This window comes from Mustela lutreola, chromosome 17, assembly GCF_030435805.1.
Source record: "Mustela lutreola isolate mMusLut2 chromosome 17, mMusLut2.pri, whole genome shotgun sequence".
NCBI classification, from domain to species: Eukaryota; Metazoa; Chordata; class Mammalia; order Carnivora; family Mustelidae; genus Mustela; species Mustela lutreola.
In genome coordinates, this window is record NC_081306.1 from 13,128,828 (window position 1) to 13,149,301 (window position 20,474).

General features: G+C 46.4%; 1 protein-coding gene across 2 annotated transcripts in view; it reads right to left on the reverse strand.

The window, feature by feature from the left end:
- SHISA9 (shisa family member 9) overlaps nt 1-20,474 on the reverse strand; it is a 276,206-nt gene that overhangs the window by 7,795 nt on the left and 247,937 nt on the right. The window contains exon 4 of one of the 2 annotated variants that reach the window (XM_059154950.1): nt 14,253-14,300. The exons of the other annotated variant lie outside the window; for it this stretch is intronic. Within the exon in view, the coding sequence (XP_059010933.1) occupies nt 14,253-14,300 (48 nt within the window). The remainder of the gene's footprint in view (nt 1-14,252; nt 14,301-20,474) is intronic. 2 annotated transcript variants of the gene reach the window in all.

Sequence of the window (20,474 nt, forward strand, 5' to 3'; positions counted from 1 at the left end):
AAAGATCTGTTCTCCTTCAGGTTCTTCCTTACCCCTCAAACGTAAACACCAACTTTCTAGTCACTGAAGCCAGAAATATGGTGGCATCCACTGACTCACCCTTTCCTTCTCCACTCCAGCACAAGTGCTAAATCGCCCAGGCCTTCCAGCTATGCCGACAAAGCCTTCTCTAGCCTATTCCACGTCACCCCCAATTTTGAACATTGCTCCACTTCAGCCTCCAAACAGGCCTCCCTGCCTTGAGTCTCACTCCTCCGCCCACTCCATTCTCCACACTGCAGCCAAAGGCCTATTTCTAAAATGCAAAACTGAACTCGTCCCTCATCTACCAAACCCCCTCAAGCCATCTGCTCGTTCAGTCATTCATCACAGAGGTGCGGGTCATGGGTCAGGCAGTGGAAATATAAGGAAGAATCGGAGACAGACATGGTCCTTGCCCTCATGGGGTGGACATCTATTAGGCAGGGACAGGTAGGGACCAAATAAGCCCACGGATTACATAACAGTAGAACTACGGTAAGTGCTATAAAGAACTATCCAGTCTTGTGAATATTTATATTAGGATCTCTGAGATGGTCTCAGAACCAGATGTTGGAAGCTTTGAAGGCATGAACCTTATCTTTCCATCTGTAGGGCTCTCAGTCTTGGCAGGACTTGGGAATCACATGGTGGAGTTTTGAAAGCATTCAGATTCCTGGATTCCTCCCCCCAAACAATTCAATTAGAATCTCTGCAGCTCTGGCCTAGACATAGATTCTTTCTTTTTTTTTTTTTTTTAAGCACTCCTCCACCCAAGGGATTCTAATGTACAGCCAGAGTGGAGACCACAGGCACAGCCCTAGCAGGTAGCACAATGCCAGCACATAGCTTTTCTGAGAGAACTAAAGGTAAGTGACCTCCGATCTCAGTCCTATTCTCTCCTGCCACCTCATGCCACCTTTGAGGACCTCAAGGTCCTCATCAACAAGGTCACATCCCACCAGGATAGACTTTTCTCCATGGCATCCATTGTCAATGCCATTTTATACTTGGTAATGCATTCATTCATTACTCTCTGTCTCTCTCACTGCTGTCCCAACAGGGCAAGGCCAGGTCAGATTCCTGCCCATCACCACATACACAATGTCCAGCCTACTTCCTGGCAGATATTAGATACTCAATAAATATTCAGTGAGTGGGTGTAAGAGCAAAATATCATGAATACACATAGACTATCAGAGCAGTCATGGGAGTGGAAGCTCCCTTCCCCTGTTCTTCCCATGAGTCTGTCATAAAAGTCTCACTCATCCTCATCACGACCCCAGTCGTGATCCAGAATCATTCATTCTCATGTTCCACTTTCCAGACAATGGACTAGCCTAAGGTCTGGTCAGCGAAAAGGATGTACTCCAGGTTTCCTCTGTCTGACAGACTGAGAACATTGAGGACGAAGTAGATGTTCCAACAGCTGGGATAGGTGGCATTTTCTCAAAAAGTTCTAAAGAAAAGAAGTCACAGAGGCATTCAACTCTTGCCAAATCAGTGCAGGGAGAAGGAGAAGCTTCATGTAGAGGAGTCATGAAGGCCCACACAGCGAATCTACAACCTTCTCCACAACCGCCCTAACTTGGTCTCTTTGTGAGCTTGGCATTGGGGACACCCTGATCATACAAAGTGTTTGGTACTTGGGGCAAGAGTAGGGTGAACAGAAAACTCTGGGGGTCCTGGAATCAGCCAGACCTGAGCTTCTGAGATCTCAGAAATGTCACTTAACCTCTTACAGCTTTATTTCTTTTGGTGTGAAATGGGGTAACACAAGCTACTTCAGATTTGTTGTGAGGAATAAATTGTACGAGATATATAAGCTACAAAACACACTTCTGGAATGCACTAACTATTCAATACATATTTTGTCTGTCTCCTGGCTTATGAAAGAACTGGATTGAATCCAATGACATTTATTGAGCACCCGCTCTGTGCCAGGCAACTTGCGAAGCACAAAGGAGGCATTCATCCAAGCCAACAATCCTTCTCTCCTTTCTTCCTTCCCCTTTCCCTTCCCTGTATCTACCATGTGTGCTGGCCTCATTTGCCCTATGAAGTAGCCTAAGAAAGGGACTTGATGTTTTTGGGATGATGAAGGAAGGCACCCTTGGGATGTGCCTTTAGCTGCCATCTGAAGGTAAGAGTAATAGAAATAGGATTCCAGGTGAGGGAACAGGTGGCATATAGCAAAAAATGGCCACAGTACTTTGCACTTCCTTCCATCAAGAGATAGAATGTCTTTCCTTACCCTTCAAATATAGTCGGAACTTGTGACTGGCTTTGACCAGCAGATTGTAGCAGAAGTGATGTATGTGTATTCTGAACCTGGGCTTTTATAAGTTCTACAGCTTCTGCTATCAGGCTCTTGGATTCATGACTTCATGTGAGGAAGGAGGCTCAGGTTAGCCTTCTGGATGATGAGAAATCGTCAGACCAGTTGCCCATGGTCACCACAACCAACAGGCTGCTATTTGCCAGATACTGGGTGAGGCCATCCTAGACCATAGAGCCATCAACTGACCTGCTAGCTGACTCTAGAAACCGAGTAGGCTGGGAACACCTAGTCCGGCCCAGCCCAGAACTGCCAGCTGATCTGCAATCACGAGTCCAACAAATGGTGGCTCTATTAAGCTGCTGAACTTTGGGCGATTTTGTTATGCGGCAGTATATAACTGACACAGAACAGCATTTGCAAAAGCCCAGAGGCAGGAAGGAGTGTGGTGGTTTCGAGAAACAGAAAGGTCATCCGTGTGGTAGAGTGAAGAAGCAAGGGGTCAGTAGACCATCTGAAGCTGAGTAGGCAAGATTCTATCATTCATAGCTATGTTATTGTCTGACCATCTTCCCCCCACTAGACTCCGAGGTGTTTTAGAGAAGCACAGAGCAGGCGAAGATTTGTTGCCTGGGGCATGAAATTGTTCCTCAAAGAGTGACTTTCAAGATGGTCTCAGTAACATGAATGTGGATGGTGGTGGATGTACCAATCCCATAACCAAGGAAACGCAATGTTCGTGATACTCTCTTTCCAGTGTTTTTGGTGTCCTCTGCCTCTAGAAGAGGAGGAAGAAACGCCCACCGGGCCTCTCCCAGCTTTGTGCAGTGTGGTCCCTGTCAGTATATTAAAACATGTGAAAGAAATAACAGATTCATTGAACATCCTTGTAAGGCCCATTAATAAATGCATTAACCTAATCAGCCCCAATACCTCGTGGGCAGATGGCTGACAAGCCGACCAGGAAACAGATGTGTGAGCCTTTCAGCAACATTGGGCCTCTCCAGTTTGATTTTTCTTCATTTGAAAAGAGGAAGAAAGAATGAAAAAGATGCTTTCCTTCCAATAAGCCTAATTGCCTTGAAGGAACCAAGGCTGTAAAATTAAACTGTACCTTGTTCCATCTGTCTCTCCCCTAATTAGCAGCAGACACTTGTCCAGGTGCGGGGAGGGATGGAGCCTTACTTCCGTGGAAAGGGAGAGAGTCAAGGTAATAACCAATTTTCGAGACAAGCTGCACATCTGAGGGTCTCAGCAGGTGGCCTCCCACCTACCTTCCTTCCCTGGGCCAAAGATATCTCAAGGAGGGGTTCCTACAGCTCGTTCTCACTCGGTGATATTCTTGGGTCTTAGGTGATGAATCTAACCCGGTAAGCAATAATACCCGATTGACTCAAACTTTCACCATTCCTCATTTGTCCCTGTTTTTGGTCTAAGAGTATGTTGAAATCAAGTGATAAATCTTTCCATTATGCTTAAGAATAAAATCCAGATTATCCGCAGCGGCCCCAAGGTCTGCATGACCCAATGGTTTGTCTACCCTCATCTCCTCTGCTTGTTCTGAACCCGTCCCAGAGTGTATTAGTTTCCCAGGGCTGCCATAAGAAATCACCACAACCTGGGTGGCTTGAAGCAGCAGAAATGTTTTCTTTCACAGAGTCCAGAAGTCTGAAATCAAAGTGTCAGCAGGGTCATGCTCCCTCTGCGTGCTCTAGGGGAACATCCTTCCTTGCTTCTGCTAGCTTCTAGTGGTTAATGCAATCCTTGGCATTTCTTGCCTTTTGCCTCATTCCAATATCAGCCCTGACTCCACTGGGCCACCCTCTTTGTGTGGGTCTGTGTGTCCCAATTTCCCTCTTCTTATAAGGATCCAGTCATTGCATTAGGACCCATCTTAATCCGCTATGACCTTATCTTCACTCACGACATCTGCAAAGACCTTATTTCCCAGTGGGGTCACATTCTGAGGTTCTGAGTAGATAGGGACTTGGAGGGACACTCTTAAAAAAAAAAAGTTTTATTATATTTATTTATTAGAGAGAGATAGAGTGAGAGAGAGCACGAGAGGGGAGAAGGTCAGAGGGAGAAGCAGACTCCCTGCGGAGCTGAGAGCCCGATGTGGGACTCGATCCCTGGACTCTGGGATCACGACCTGAGCCGAAGGCAGTGGCTTAACCAATTGAGTCACCCAGGAGCCCCTGGAGGGGTACTCTTTAGCTCAGTACACACAGGATTCCTTTCTGTTCCTGAACACACAATGCTTTTCAGCATGTCAAGATCCTTCTTGTCATTTGGTTCTCTAAGCAAAGGTCACTTCCTCAGAAAACCGCTCTGATGAGTCAGTCAAAAGAGAGCCCTGCCCACCCCCAACTGTTCTCATCACTTTTCCCCATTTTACTATATTCTTGGCCTGTATCTTTTCACGAAATTATCTTTTTTAGTTACTTCTGCCTCCTTTGGCTAGAATATAAGCTCTGACTAGGGTAGCGGCTGTATCAACTCTGCTTACTAGTGTGTCTCCAACACTTCATCCAGTGCCTGGCACACAGTAGGGCTACACTAACCCATTTGATGAAGGCAGGAAAGCACTGGAAATATTTCAGATTCCAACAACAGTCTCTAAAATATTAGCTGTGGGCAGAATGTTTCATGTTCTGGTCATCTGGCCTGTGATGGTGAATTTTATGTGTCAACCAGAATGGGTCCACCAGCTGTCTGCATTAAATATTATTTCTGGATGTGTCTGTGAGGGTTTGCATTTGAACTGATATACTCCGTAGGTTGCCTTCCCCATGTAGGTGGGAATTATCTAATTTGATGAAGGATCAAATGCCACAAAAATCAGAAGAAGGAAGGGTCCATGCCCTTCCTTCCTGCCTGCTGTCACATCCCCTGGGTGGGACACTGGTCCTCTGCTCCTCGACTGGGATTTACCCCATTGGTTCTGCTGGTTCTCAAGTTTTTAGACTTGGACTGGAATCACAGCACTGGCTCTCTCGAACTTCTAGCTTGCAGGCAATAGATCATGGGGCTCCTCAGCCTTCATAATCACACGAAACAATTCCCCATAATAAATCTCCTTTCATTTATATATAGATATCTTATTATTCATACATTTGACTATTCACCACATTCATATACACACATATATCTGAAAGATTTATTATGGGGAATTGCTTTGACCAAACCAATGGTATCTATATCCTATTATTTGTATGTGATACATATGAATATATATAAATAAGATGCATGCGTGTGTGTGTGTGTGTGTGTACACAGTTCAGTTTCTCTGGAGAATGCAAATACATGGTCCATATCACAGAAGTCTGAATGACTTGTGCCCTGTGCTTTACAGGAATCTCAGGACTAAAGCAGGGGTTAAATTTCCCTTATTTCTGGGGCAGGAGAACCTGCTTGCTGCCCAGCTCCATATGCCTGGCCATAGCCTTGCAGAGGCATGACCGTTCTGGAGCAGTGAATTCAGGGAGTCAGGAGGCAGCTGAGTGAAGGAGGCAGGGACTGGTTAGAGACTGTGTGAATACAGGACAAGTCTGGTCTCCCTCCCATGTCCCCCAGTGGTAAACTGAGTAAAAGCTCATCTTTATTAAGTGCATGCTGTTCTAGATACTTGGATAGGGAATTTATTATATCTCTTGAAAAAAATTTTTTTAAATTTGTTTATTTTACAGAGAGAGAAGTAGGGAGAGGCAGAGGGAGAGGGAGAGAGAGACTCTCAAGCAGACTCCCTACTGAACACATAACCCCACACAGCGCCCAATTCCAGGTCCCTGAGATCATGACCTGAGCTGCAACCAAGACTCAACACTAACGGACTGCTCCACCCAGGCCCCCTGTTCACCCCTTTAATGTTCTCCATAGCCTACCGAGATAGGTGCCACTCTTGGATCTCATTTTATAAATGGGGAAACTGAGTCTACAGAGCTTTGGCAACTTGTCCAAGCGATGGCACTGGGATCTGAACCCAGAATACCAGGCCCAGTTCTGGGTATCCTGGAATCTGTGACTTTATGGCTACGACACTCACCGTTTTGCTAACCACGAGCCTGCCTCACGGAAGAATAATCTTGCTTCCTTAACAAGATTTTATCTTCAGGAAAATATCCCCCCCCCCCCAAACTAAGGAAGACGGACGGTAGAGTGAGAATTATGCAGAGAAACCACTTTTCCGGATTCCTCCTCTCAAAACATCAGGGACTGGAGTGCACACGTAAGGATCAGATTCTCAAGAGGAAATGTCCGAATATCACAACCAGAAGTTTTAACAGAGCCCCAGATTCTCTCCTAAGGCAAACCCTTTTTCTTCTTTAGTGAGGAGGAGGGAGCTGGGGGTGACATGCGACACACTCTGCCAGGCTATGGCTCTTCCGGCATTCAGGTTGGCTGCTGCATTACCAGGTGCATGGGTCTTGGCCTCTCTAAGGGGCACTGACTTTGGCTGGAGTGCTGGCCAGGCACCAGCCTGTCCCAGAGTTGCGCTGGACAAAGAGCCATCCACTTCTCACAGACCTGAGAGAAGACGCCACCAAGCACTTGACACATACGGTCTCCGGCAGCTGGCCCCCCACCCCACCCAAGCCCACCAGGCAGATGTTGCTTGAGCTCATCATGCTGATTCGCACCATGACAATGTAGTGAGATCGTTTGAGATATTAACTAATATTTCTTCTCCTTGTGCTTCTACGATCCCATTCCCGACTACCCAGAGGGCAGCAATCACTTTCAGCGAAGATAAAGAGCCAAAGTGTTGGTTTTGAATCCTACACTGGGCTCTCAACAGCCATAGCAGAGCCCCGAGTCACAAAAGACAAGGCTTCAGCAGTAAGTTCCAGGAATTAGGAAAGAAGGATTAATGAGGTCAGAGCTTGAAGGCTGCCGTGCATCAGGCTCATGCAGTACATAAGGATGTCTGCAAGAACGCTCACCTGATTTGTGTTGACTGTAAGTTCTTTATGATATGGTAGAAAGACCCTAATTTCTGGGAGAAGATGGATGTGAGCTCAGATCCCAGCTCTTCTGCTTACAAGCTGGAGACCTTGAGCAAGTTACCGGAACTCTCTAACTTTTACCAATCAAATTCAGAATCAAGCAACAACGGTTGGGTGGCAAGGGGTTGAGGGTACCGAAGAGAATCATGTCCGGTACCAATGTCCCTGCCGCACAGTTGGTATTCAACGGATGGTAGCTGTGATGGCTGCCATTGTTAGAAAGGAGAGTTAAATCACATGAGGATAATAAGATTGACTTTGAGGGGTGCGATGCAGAAGTCAAGGAGATAAGGCAAGTAAAAGCACAAACCATTACACACACGGAGCTTGGCAGGGCTCCCTAAATGCACACTCCCACCTGGGAAGACATAGCACCTGGCCACTTGCCTCCCAAATCCCTTTCTACCTTCTTCTCTTGGGCACATGGCCACCCAGCTCCAAACTAGATTTCCCCAGCCTTCTTGGGAGCTAAATTTGGCCGTGTGGCTCATGTCTTGCCAGGGGTATGTTAGCAAAAAGGATGCATCCAAGTTTCATGTCACCTGACTTGCTTGAAAGAAAATCGCTTGCCCTGCAGGTCCTCCTTCCCCCCTTCCCATTGGCTATGACAGCGAGGACAGCCCTGTAGAGGGTGGTAGAGAAACAGTGTTCAAGGAGCCTGCGCCCCCAGGGACAAGTTTGGAGTAGAGCTGCCCCATCAACCTCTACCACTTCCTCTGGAGACTGTAACAGAGAGATACACTTCTTTCTCTCAACCCACTGTATTTATGGGGCCTTTGGTTCAGTAGGACAGTATTTGCTTTTTACCTATAGAGATATTTTCTGGGTCTCCACTTTTTTTTTTTTTCCCTCCTTCACAAGCTGAATTAAAAGTAAATGGAACAGTTCATGTTTTTTTTTTTTTTTTTTTTTTTTTTTTTAAAGTACCCAGGTATTTCTCTCTTCTTTTAAAATACATTCTCTAAAGCTGGTGCAGGTTCCTGAAATGGTCTCAGCAGGCAGAAACAAGAAAGGCAGGAAAAAAGCCTAGTTTCTCCGACAGGAGAGAGCCAGAGGGGGGAGATGGGAAGACTTGTCTTTAGGATGAATTAGCCTTGTTCTGGCAGGTTCTGGGCCTTGCTGAAGAGACACAAGCAGGGGGAGTCACATTTGAACCAGGTCCTAATGAATGAAGCTCGGGGCTCCAGGCTCTCCCTGTTGGGCTTCATGTCTTCTTTGAAGTCCTCTCTCTCTAAGAAAGAAAATTGTTAAGGGGAGTCCAGAAGCCTGGATCTTTCTTGTCTGAACCCTGAGGGCTCCCACTGTCTTTGCTGGAGAGGATTCTGAAACATTGCCTGGCTTGGTTTTTGCACCAAAGCTCTCCAGGCTGTGCCACGAGCCCCTTGGCTGTGACTCCGGGAACCCTCTGTGATTGTCTTGTTGCTGAGAGGGCTCTAACCCTGCAGGTCCCTCTGTCTCTTCCCTTAGGCACCCTGCTATGCAGTCACCTCTTTCTGAGAGGCTGCTGAACAAAGATGGACGGACTCATGCCCCAGCCACAGAAACGATGCATATATTCACCTGCCTTCCATGCATCCTGCATCGCTGCTCCGCAGATGGTGATCATTCTTTTCAAAGGATCCTTGGGTGATTTGCCTTCAGATCGACCTCCCCTCTGATTAAATTCTATACACCTGTTTTTTGTTTGTTTGTTTTTTAATGAAGCAAATAAAGGTTAATTATCCTTGATCCTATGTACTTCCTTCCAATTTGCTATAGCAAAGGATCATCTTGAAGCAGATAATTGTGACATTTGGGATCCTAAGTTAGAATCATGCATGAATGACCTCAATTCTTCACCTTTCCCTGTATCCATGTTCTTCGAATGCGACTTTGAAACTCACCCCAACAGAGGAAAATCTACCCCCCCCTCCACTGGATTCTAAGTTCATCCATGTGACTAATGAATGTTAGGCAACATGACATAATGGAAGTTTGAAGAAGCGCTTGCTGGTTTGGGGTCCTTCTTTTGCACCAGTGTCATTATCACGAGATGTCTGGGCTGCCCTCTCTGAGGATGAAAGACACCTGGAGCAGAGCCAAGTCACCCAAGTCATTCTAGCTAAAACCAGCCCCGATCAGCCAACATTCAGCCAACTCTCAGATATATGAGTCAACTCAGCTGAGACTAGAAGAATCTCCAGCATCAGCACAGACCCTGGTCTCAGTAAATGCTGCCAAGTAAATGTTAAACCACAAGATTTGGGGCCACTTGTTACACAGCATTTTTGTGAAAAGACTACTGATACAAACACCCATCACTTACGCTACTTCCAGGAAGAGCCCCCATTTTCGATTGGGGAATCCACCTGTCTCCTACTCTTAATCCACGTGGTTTGGATGACACATGCCTCTACTGTCCCACCCCTCCGCTATTCCCCACGGACGACAACCAACTCATTCCATTGCCCTCACTGTAACAATTTGTTCAGAGGTCAGCACATGACAAGGCAAGCCAATCAGAACAAAGCCTGGGATCTTCAGTTATAGAGATGGAAGCGCCAAAGAGATCAATGAGCCCCAACCTCCCATTCTACAAGAGAGACAACTAAAGGCATGGGCTCAAGGACCGCCAGCTGGGTAGAAGCAGCACTGGATCTAGGACACGGATCTTTCGACTTTCATCTGGTTAATTTTTCTATTTTCCAGTGCCTCTTCAGACAAGACCACAGGATTCCCTTCAAATGTTATGCCCAACTTCATTCAATAACTTATTAATAAAATCCATACTGAGTGTCTACTATGTGCTGAGGGCACCATGCAAGGTGCTAGGTGCTAGGGAAGTTTGAAATGAAGATCTTAAAAAAAAAAAAAAGAAAGAAAGAAAAAGATCTAGGTGGCTTAGCATCAGAGGGGCATATTTTCAAAGCAGAAAAATGTTTATTGAATCTTACACAATGGCATTTTCCTGCAAGCAGAGACTCTCCTCCATGCCCTATGGGTTCCCAAAGAAACTCATCAAAACTCCAATGCTCACTGTGTGCTTTTTAAAAAAGGCCAACCTCAGGAGTTGGTGGGATTTGATTTTTATTTAAAAAAAAAATCCCCTCCATATCTTCCACCTGCTCTGCACTCTCCTGCTTACCAGCAAACCAAGAACCCAAATCAGAACATTGGAAAAGGCTGAATTTCATGAAGTAATAGTTTAAGGCTGCCTTTAAGTAGGTTCTTATCCAAAATGTGTGCACTCCGACAGAATGGCCACCCAAATTATACATTGTCTCCTGCCTTTTGCCTTCTGTAGCATCTCTTGGATGAACATTTATTAATGAGTTACATCAATAATATAAGACAAAAGAAAGAACCAGAATTTACTGAGTACCTACTGTGTACGAGATGTTCTTACCCATTTCATTGACGTCTCATGCAAACCGTCTTAAACATAGGTGACAAGGCAAAATCATCTCCTCTTTGTGACAAGAGGAATTAAGGCCCAGAGATACTGAGTAATTTGGCTGTCACATTCCTCTGCCACAGCTTTAAGTGTCAGGGAGGGACACCAAATCCAAGACTGTCACCTTCAATGTTCCTACTTTCCAGCTGTGGCTCCAACTCAAACCCTTGACTAAGAAAACAGTTTTATTTCAGCAAACAGCAAAAATACTCATGTTTGGAAGAATGCTGGCATGTAAAATTGGTGTTCTAGGGCAAATCATGTCTAGGGATTGGGTCTTGGAAAAGGTAGGTCCAAACGTTAGTTTATAGAGAATTATCCAGAAGTTTCAGTTAAAAAAAATGAAAAACTAGAAAATGTTGAGATCCCACGTCCAGTGGTTCTAGTTTCTCTACAGTATGTGGGCCCAGGATTTTCATTAGTATCGAGCATGGCCAGTGACTCTGAGTGCAGTCTGTAAGCCATTCTTTGGAGACTGGGTCCTGGTTCCAGGTCTGAGGTAATTGTCCTGTATGACTTTGGGCAACCTCATTTATCTCAGGGAACTAGGTTCCCTCATCCAGAAGAGCAGAAGGGTTGGATAAAGGGTATTTTCCTCACTGTCATTAAGGTGTATTACTTATATTCTCCTAATGTTACTCCCCCAAACACCACGGAGCATGGATTTTCACGGCCATTGTTTTGGAAATGGTAGAAATGGGAGTTCAGGTCATGTGAGCGGCTCATATAAGAGCACATGGTCTGCTTCTGATCTAAGCCATCGTGATCTTATCAGTCCTGTACTGACAGTTTCCCCCCAAGTTCAGTGCTTCAGCATAGCACTGGAGGAAGCAACAGGTCAGGTTCAAAGATTCATTTTGCAAAATGACCAGATTTCAAAAGACATGGATAGCTTCGCACCTCTTAGGAGAGTCCACTAGGGCCGAGGTAGTGGTGCTTTCTTGGGAGGGGTTTCCAAGAGTTATTGGGGATAACTCCAAGATTATTGCTCCCAAGGCTGGATATGGGCGGAGCAGCAGGAAGGGCCACTAGGGGGCGGTGTGCATGGGGAAACCTCAGGTAGAGAAAAATGAATAGTGCCAACGGGGGTGTGATGTTTGCCATTTCCAACCCCAGCAGACACATTTCACCAACCAGGGGAGTCAGATGCAATGGAAACAGGAAACCCTCATCTTCAGAGACCCTGCCATTTCTCCTTGGCAGCTACCCCTTCCTTCACCAACCTCCCCAGGTGGCACCCATCCTTCCGCCTACTCCTCGGCTCCTGCCCTATGTTCCCAGAGCGGGTTCCTAGCAACATTCGTGCCCCTGGATGTTAAGCTGTTAACTGGTTTCTCAGACATCCAAAGTGTGTGGGAAATGATGTGTTAGTCTGACGCTTTTTGTTAGCACGAGATTTTCCAGAGCCTTTCATTTGCTCACCTGGTAATAGTCCTAATGATACCAGTAATAGGTTTCATGTGGTTATCACTTTCCGAACGCTAGGCAGTGTGACATGTCTTGTACACATTACCTCATCTTCACAACCTAGGCGGTAGAGGACACCACTGTCCCCATTTTGTAGATCAGAAAACAGGGGCTCAGAGGGGTCGGCTGACTTGCTGAGGGTCTCGAGAAGACCCAACGAGAAGACCGTGATTGGAGCCTAGGTGTGTCTGAGGCTAAGCCCGTCGCAGCCTGCGTGTGTCTCCCTTTCGAGAAGGTGGCAGGGTGTGGGAGGCAGGGGCGGTCCGAAAGCCCCAACCTTGTTATCATGCCTCATGGAGTCTCCAGCTCTGGAGGCTGAGTGGGGAACACTAGAGAAAGATCAGTGACTCCAGAGGAACCCGGGCCATCCTTGGGACCCCTCTCCTCCCCAGACAAGGCCTGATAAATACAGACACTTTTAACAGGACAGGTGAAATTAGCCCGGTTTGGGTAGAAAAACCGCTTCCAAGCCCTTGTCTTTGCCCTGTCCCGAAATATTTTCTAAATGCATCAGACAACAATAAGCTGATCTAAGGACAGGGGTGCTGACTGCCACCAAATGTCACGGGAATCATAATGGCTTTGTTTTTCACAGGGGAGAGAAAAAAAAGTTTATGCCTCAAATTAGTAGGTCTGTCATGTTCCAAATTGTTTGCATTTCTAAAAATGGATGTTGACATGTGAACAGTTATTATCTAATGCAAGACCCAAAAATCTGCCTCTCTCAAGGCAACAACAGGGTAGTCAAGGGATCCTCTACAGACACGTGGGTCCACAGCTTTCTCTCTGGGTGCGGGAGGACAAGGAGTCCCCTTCCTTCCCATGCTCCCCTCAGAGCTCAGGTTGCTTCTGAGGCTCTGGAACCTGGTCAGACTCCCCTCTTCAGAAACCTCAGCCCCCAGAAAGATCCCTGGAGACCTAATCAGAGCGTGTCGGCTTCCCAGCATGATTTCTCTAGGGCAGTGGTCTTCAGAGTGTGGTCTCCAGATCAGCAGCATCGCCATGGAGACTGTTAGCAACACAACCCCCTCAGGTCCCCACCCAAGGTCCCGGGAATCAGAAACTCTGGGACGAGACCCAGGAATCTGGGTTTTAACGACCCTCCAGGCGAGGCTGATCCCTGTTAAGCAGCCCCGATGTGAGAACCACCGAGGGCGCACTGTTCCCTCCTCCCCGCTCACAGGCACTCACTCACGACCTTCTACGGTCTCTTTCTTACTTGTCCTTCTTCTCCATTTTCTTCTTTTCATCTTCCACCCACCACAGCTCAGGTCACTGCCCACCTAGGTGACCGCAAGAGCCTCCCAGTGGGTGGCCCCACCTCGAGACCACCCACGCACCTCCAACTTTCGAGAATGTTAGAAAAAGTCCTGCCTAGAGCCCTGTGAGACCTTCTCATTTCCCAAGTTCAAGGTCACGGCCTGCCCAGCTGGGTCATCAGAGAATTTAGTGACAACATGATATAAAGGTCCAGCACTCTGGCACACGGTAGGGCGTACAGAGATTCTAGCTACCTTCTGGTCCAGGACCCGGCTGGTTAATTCACAGACAACCTGACCAGACTTCTTAGCATCTGATGCTCACTGTACCGCCTGGGGAAAGTTGAAAACAGTGACAAGGCTAATGGTTCATGAGACCCTATAGCCAATAACCCAACTCAGGTTTCTCTCCCCCTCAGAAGTTGTGGTTTTCTCCCCTGCATTCATTTACCTTGGGTTTTACTGATCTGTTTGTGCCGCTTTCTGAGAAAACATTTCCTGGATGTCTTACCTGGGATGGTGTCTGATAGTGACATTTTCCTTCAGGCAGTGAAAGTGAGGGGGTAGCACGTTCTTCAACAACAGCCCCGAGCACAGATACGCCACACACACACACACACACACACAAACACCTACATGCTGGAACTTGGACGGACTTGCAGGGTCACCCAATGGGGACACATGTGTGGCACCAGGTCACACACATACACCAGGACTCTTTGTGGATCCACCGATCAGTGTCAAATCTGACAACACCTGGACGAAAGAGCTAGAAAAAGCTGTTACAGTACCTTTTGGTGACTTAAGCGTCGCCACTGCCCAGTCACCATCAGAACTTCCTAAAAAAATAACAATCGAGAGATGCTGATCTGCTGGCCGGCTTCCCATGTCCACTGTGCCCTCACCCCCAGGTGCCGCTGCTGGCAGCCCCAGCTGCAGCCTCCACGGGGCCCCGGGGGATGGGCGAGAGACCAAATGTGCAAATGTGGATCTGCGCACGCACACCTCCTCCCGCAAAGCCATGCAGCGGCATCGGGACCACGCCCAACAGAGGGTCAGAAGAAGTCCCCTGGAAAAGGCCTAGATGTTTTCAGTTATGTTTGGGAGAGATTTCTTAGGCAGGGATCTGGCTCTGAATTTCAACCCTCTAAGAAAGAAAGGAAAATTCGAGTTGCCTGACCTCACTTTGGCCAAGGACAACACTCTGCTGACAAGTGAGACATTCTGATCCTGTTTTTGGCACACTCCCTTGCCTGAAAAGGGTTGGTGGAGGTGGGGAGGGGGTGGGGAGCGAAGGGTGCCCCAAGGTTGGGGCAGTCTCTGCGAACTGCAACTTTATATGCTGGGTGGCAGGTCCCCGAGGGGTAGGGGCTGTCCTCATAGATACTCTGTGTTTGAAAAGTACTGTTGAATGAATGAATGAATTCAAGCTTCTCCATGGAGTCACTTTTCCTAACGGAAGGAAATTCCCCTAAATGCTAAAGGGATCAGACTGGTTATTTGCGAATCCCAGAATGCTTGGAATTTTGTTTATAAATCAGTTTCTCCAAAATTCAAAATTCTTGTTGAATTTCATTTCAAGGGCACTGAATGAGCCCTTGGGGATCACCCATTATTAGCAGATCCCCCCTAGTGGTCCCTTTCCTAAAGTCAAAGATGGTATGAAGGGTGATGACTGCACCCTACCTACCCCTGTCTTTGATAGGCCTTCTCCGTAAGACTGGCTTTTACTCAAAGCCGGGCAAACCCACCCAGGTGTCCAAGCAGCAACCTCTGCCCATTGGCTGGAAGCCTCGCCAATCAGCGAGAGCCATTAGCTCCCCTTTCCTTTCTCGGGAATCTACCTGGAAAGCCCAAGTCCTCAGCATTTCTGCACAATTTCCAGAGAGATCAGGCCGCCAGCTGAGAGGAGTCACAGGGAACATTCTGTGTGATCTGAATGATTACAGAGCACAGATCCGGCCTCATTTAAACATTTCCGGTTGGCCTCCCAGGCATGCCAGAGGACGCTCAAATTGCCACGTTCGCCCTGCGGATATGAACTCAATACCCTCATCACTCACAACAGAGGGGAAATGACGGGACAGGATAGTGACAAAGTTAAAATTAAGTGAGACCCGCCCGGGATGACTGGATGTTTCTTCTCCTTCTGAGCCAGGATCATGGACATCTGGAAATAGTGAGGCGGCCCCAAATCTTTCTGTGCGGATGGATACAAGCTTGATGGAGTCACTGACTGACTGAGGCCAAAGAGGCCATCTTACTCCCAAGTCAAGTTCATCACTTGAAGGCAGGAACCAAGCCCATGTTGCGGCCAACCCTGCCCCAACTACCTAAGACGGGGCTTAGCTGTGGCAAGGCACTAACAAGTTTTCCTTCATAAATCCGCTGAAAATAAGGACACCTAATCAGATGGCACACAGGCTTCCAAATATATACTTAACGTCACACTATGCCTGGTGCCACTAGTGGGCATTACAGAAAAATCTGTTGGGTGAACAATTAAACAGTAAAAGGGGATGGATCTAAGGCACTGAGAGGAAAGGAACATGAGGGAACTTTCTGGGTGATGAAATACTTCTTATCCTTACTGGGATGTCTGTTATCCTAGGGCATGTATATTTCAACAATCACACTCTTGTAAAATTACGATCTGCATTATTTCATCACATGTAGGTTATAACTTATCGATGGTAAACCGATTAGACTCGGCATCATGGGAAAACTTTCAACTTCAAACAAAGAAAAGCAATATTTTAGTAAGCCTTCCCTCCAAGAAAGGAGGGAATGGTACTGCCAAGCCTTTTTTTTTTTTTTTTTTGGCCTGGTTATAACCTGATGTCAGAAATTGTTCTCTGGAAGATAGAATCATTTCTCGGAAAGAACACAGGATTTTGAACCAGGCAATCCTGAATGTGACTCTTGACTCTTCTATTTGCTGGATGGGTGACCCTGGGAAAACCACTGAGCCTTAGTTTCGCCATCTCCAAGAATGGGACCAAGACCCTCAAAGGTAGAGTGTTTTGAGAGTTCAATGAAGTTAACCCTCTTCCTGCCACAACTTAAGGAAAAAGATTAAACTAGCAGAAGTCAATCCATGACGGAGGTCCTCATGCATCACTCAGGGTTTTCACGAGTGATTCCTACAGCAAGTTGGAAGAAGGAGTTCCTGCTCTATTGGAGTGCCATGCTGTGGTTCTAAGCAGGGCCATTGGAAACTGTAACATGGTTCTGGCAAAAACCGTCCTTTGTCGAATAGCATGAGCAAAAAATATTTTCTTATTAAAATTTTGATGTAAAAATGAAGGCACCATAGCATTTGATTGATAATGTAAGTATGCCCTGTGTCTTTCTCTCTTTGAGTAGCTAGGGCTCACCGAAGCATCTAAGCGGGATGTGGTCAGGAGTTTAACTTTTAGATGCCTAGAGGAAAAAAAACAAAACAAAACAAAACTGGACTTGGGGCCAAGAGGAGGTACATGCCAACACGTGGGCGATCTTCGGTTTGCAGGGGCTTTTTCCAGCTCTGGAGGTGGGAGCCACCCCTCCCTGCGTCATCAGGTAAGCCTTGAGGACATTTTCTCAAACACCCCTGTCTTGTCAACATTGACCTTTGAGGAACCACAAAATGGGTTCTCACATCGTAACTGCCCCTCACACGGGTGGCTCAAGCCAGGAAAGGCATGGGCTTAATTGAGTTTTCAGGTTATATTTCGACTCAATCTCTCACAAGACACACTTCTTCTTTTCAATCTGAGTGGGAGATATGTCTAAAATGTTTAAAGCCTCGTTTCTGACTTAGGAAGGAGAGTCAGTTGGATGAAACTGAAGCTTTTTGTGATAGACTGTAGAAGCCATACGGCTCTTCACAGTTCAGGCTAACGATGGGGCAATGCTGACTACAGGTCCTTAGGACAGCTCAGAAAAGTCATTTGCTGCCTGCTCACTTACTTGTTTGTTTTATCAGATCCTCAGTGTGACTTGGCTTCCTTCTCCGTCTTTCCCCTCAAAATGGGATAAACTATCCTTCCCCCCAAATGATGGCTGAACAATTACATGTTAGTCAAAGTACTGGTCTACCTTGGAGATTCAAGGAAAAATATGGCCAACAAACAACTCCAGTCTGAAGACTTTCCTATGTGGCCGCATGTACTGAGGGTTGACTAAGTGTGGGGCTAAGCATATTCTGTGCACTGTATCATTAAAGATTCCCAACAAACCATTATCTATCTACTTTTATGATCTTCATTTTACGGAGGGAGAAACTAAGACCTCAGGATATTAAGCAATCTCTGAAATTACTCTGTGTTTGAAAAGTACTGTTGAATGAATGAATGAATTCAAGCTTCTCCATGGAGTCACTTTTCCTAATGGAAGGAAATTCCCCTAAAGGGATCAAGCTGGTTATCTGAGAATCCCAGAATGCTTGGAATTTTGTTTATAAATCAGTTTCTCCAAGTTGAATTTCAATCCAAAGGCACTGAATGAAATTCAGTGTCCGAGTGAATGAAATTCAAATGTCTGAGTGAGGTCTTAAGCTTGGAGGCCGCGCTCAATTCCACCATCTTGCTGATCATCTCAGGCTCCTGACTTGCTGTGGTACCCATCACACATTATTATTCCCTGATTTTACAAATAACGTGCTGGGAACACTCATGAAGTCCCCGCACATGTTAGTGGGTTCTGGGGATGCACTAATGAATGGGACAGACGTGGTGCATGCCTCAATAGGACCTACAGTCAAGGGACACCAGATTAAATGTCTAAAGAATGAATGAATGAATGAATGAAACACATCTCTCTGTACAGAGTCTGACGAAGTTTAGCGTCCGACATTTCCCTAGTGTGTGCTAACCTGTTACTGATAACTGGACAGTGAACCCCTTAGGACCAAAGACCATTCTTCAGTCACATGCTGTATCCCTGAATCGTAGAGAGAAAGGAGCTTTCTTCAAACAGGAATGAGTGTGATTTCAATACGCAACTAAAATAAAATAAACCAAACCAAACCAACAGTCACCATCCTTTTCTCTCGGGGTTGGCAGTGAATGGACGGGACATATCTAAAACGGGACATATCTAATGGCCCACAGGTACTCTAATAACTAGAATGAGTGGTATTGTTTCATCTTCTATTTTCAAATTTCCTCACTTTTCAGTCCTCATTTTTCACTTGAAGAAGTTGAGGTCAGAGGGTCTCAGTGACTGGCTCAAACTACCCCATGTTCTGGATATTAAAGCTGCCAAGAGAAATTTATTTTGCGGGGGTATTTTCGAATTTGGCAGCTAACCCTAAAGGCTGTCCAAGGCTCTATTTACTGGAAATTTTTGGAAAATGAGTCTGGATATCAGAGGCTGCCGAGCTTTCAACGGCAAACAATTTTTTAAACAACTCTCCCCGGTGGTAATGATTTCACTAATGAAATGCATTTCATCATCCACACACACATCATGGTGTGAATTATGCCTTAATAAAGAACGTTTCAAAGAACATTTATTATGGGATTTGCATTTCATTTGTGCAGGCAGATGCTGGACACCTGGGTAGGCCACTGGATCAGGCAAGTCCCACTGGACCTCCATTCACTAGGAGTCACAAGACCATCGGTGACTCAGATAAAGTTCGTGAACACCCGCGACAGTCAGAGAAGGACAGAGAAGAGGAGAGGCACGTCAGCCATATCCAGGATCGAGGAGGGTTTCCTAAATAAGATCCTTCAGAGTTTTCTAGAAGATCAGGGGTTCCTTACAACTAAGCTCTTATTTGATTCATTACGAAGACAAGCTCATTCATTCATTCAGCAAACATTTCACGAGTTCTCCCTTTGGGGGAAGAAAGGGTTACTTAACGAGGGTAAGATATATTTTCACACTGCAAATTTAATTCTCAATGCCCTGCAGACATTTGCGAGGCACAGGATCCCTGTATAAATCCTTGCTAAAAATCAAGGTGCATTGTGGGACCATCCACCCATTATTTACCCAAATAGCTACTGAGTTTTGATGGGGGACAAGACACTGGGCCGAAGCTGTTTAGGGTAATGTCACCAGTTCAAAAAGAAAAAGATGTCTGGGCTGATTTTTATTTTTTTTTCATGCCAAAAGAAGAATCAAATAGAACCAGCAGATGTCATTGATCACCTAAATGCAAAGCCCAGGAAGGGGGGAGGCACCCAACAGTGTATGAAGGCTTTGCAGCTACATGGGTACAGACGCCCTGACTCTTTCTCTCCTAGGCAACAGCCCTCAGCTCTTCCTACTAATATCTGAGTCTATGTGAACATGCTTAGAATGCATATGCTGTGCAAACACGGATTATGGAACAGAGGGAATCTGTGGTCATGGGGTCAATGTACTTGAGGGCTGAGTTGGGCGTAGATATGCAACAGGAAATGTGAGAACTGGCACATAAGTCCTTGTGGGGCTTGGGATTTAGAAAAGTCTGTGTCGGCCCACATGAGCTGTGCCCTTGGTATTAGAAATTTGGTTCGTCTGTCTTTGAGTGACTCCATCTAGAAGTCCTACGAGATGGGAGGGAAATAGGAATTCCTGAAGACCCTTGTGGTCCCAATGCTTGCCGAGTTCCCAGCATGCCCCTGGCCCTCTGCTGAGCACCAAGATGCTTGTTTTAGGCCTCTGGTGTCGGGAGACCGTGGTCCCCACAGGCATCATAGACACGGGACAGTGGCTTTGGTTTCTGGTGTCAGTGTATAATGGAATTAAGATATTTGACACTGGAATCGATCAGCGAGTGTCTCCCACCCCATCTCAGATGAGGGAAGAAATGAAGACAAATAGCGGATAATAAAAGCAAGCATGGGGTCTGGGAGTCTTGCGTCTGCCTGAAGTTTGGGTTTGCTAAGGCTGTGGCTTCTACCCCACAGAACTCCTACATGATCGATGCATTCAGGAGCCTGGGTCACCAGCAGGGTCGCCGTCACATTCCCTCATGTGTGAGCTGGGGTGAGGAGCAGGGGTGCGGGAGGCTAGTGGCAGGGAGGTAGCTCCTGGAG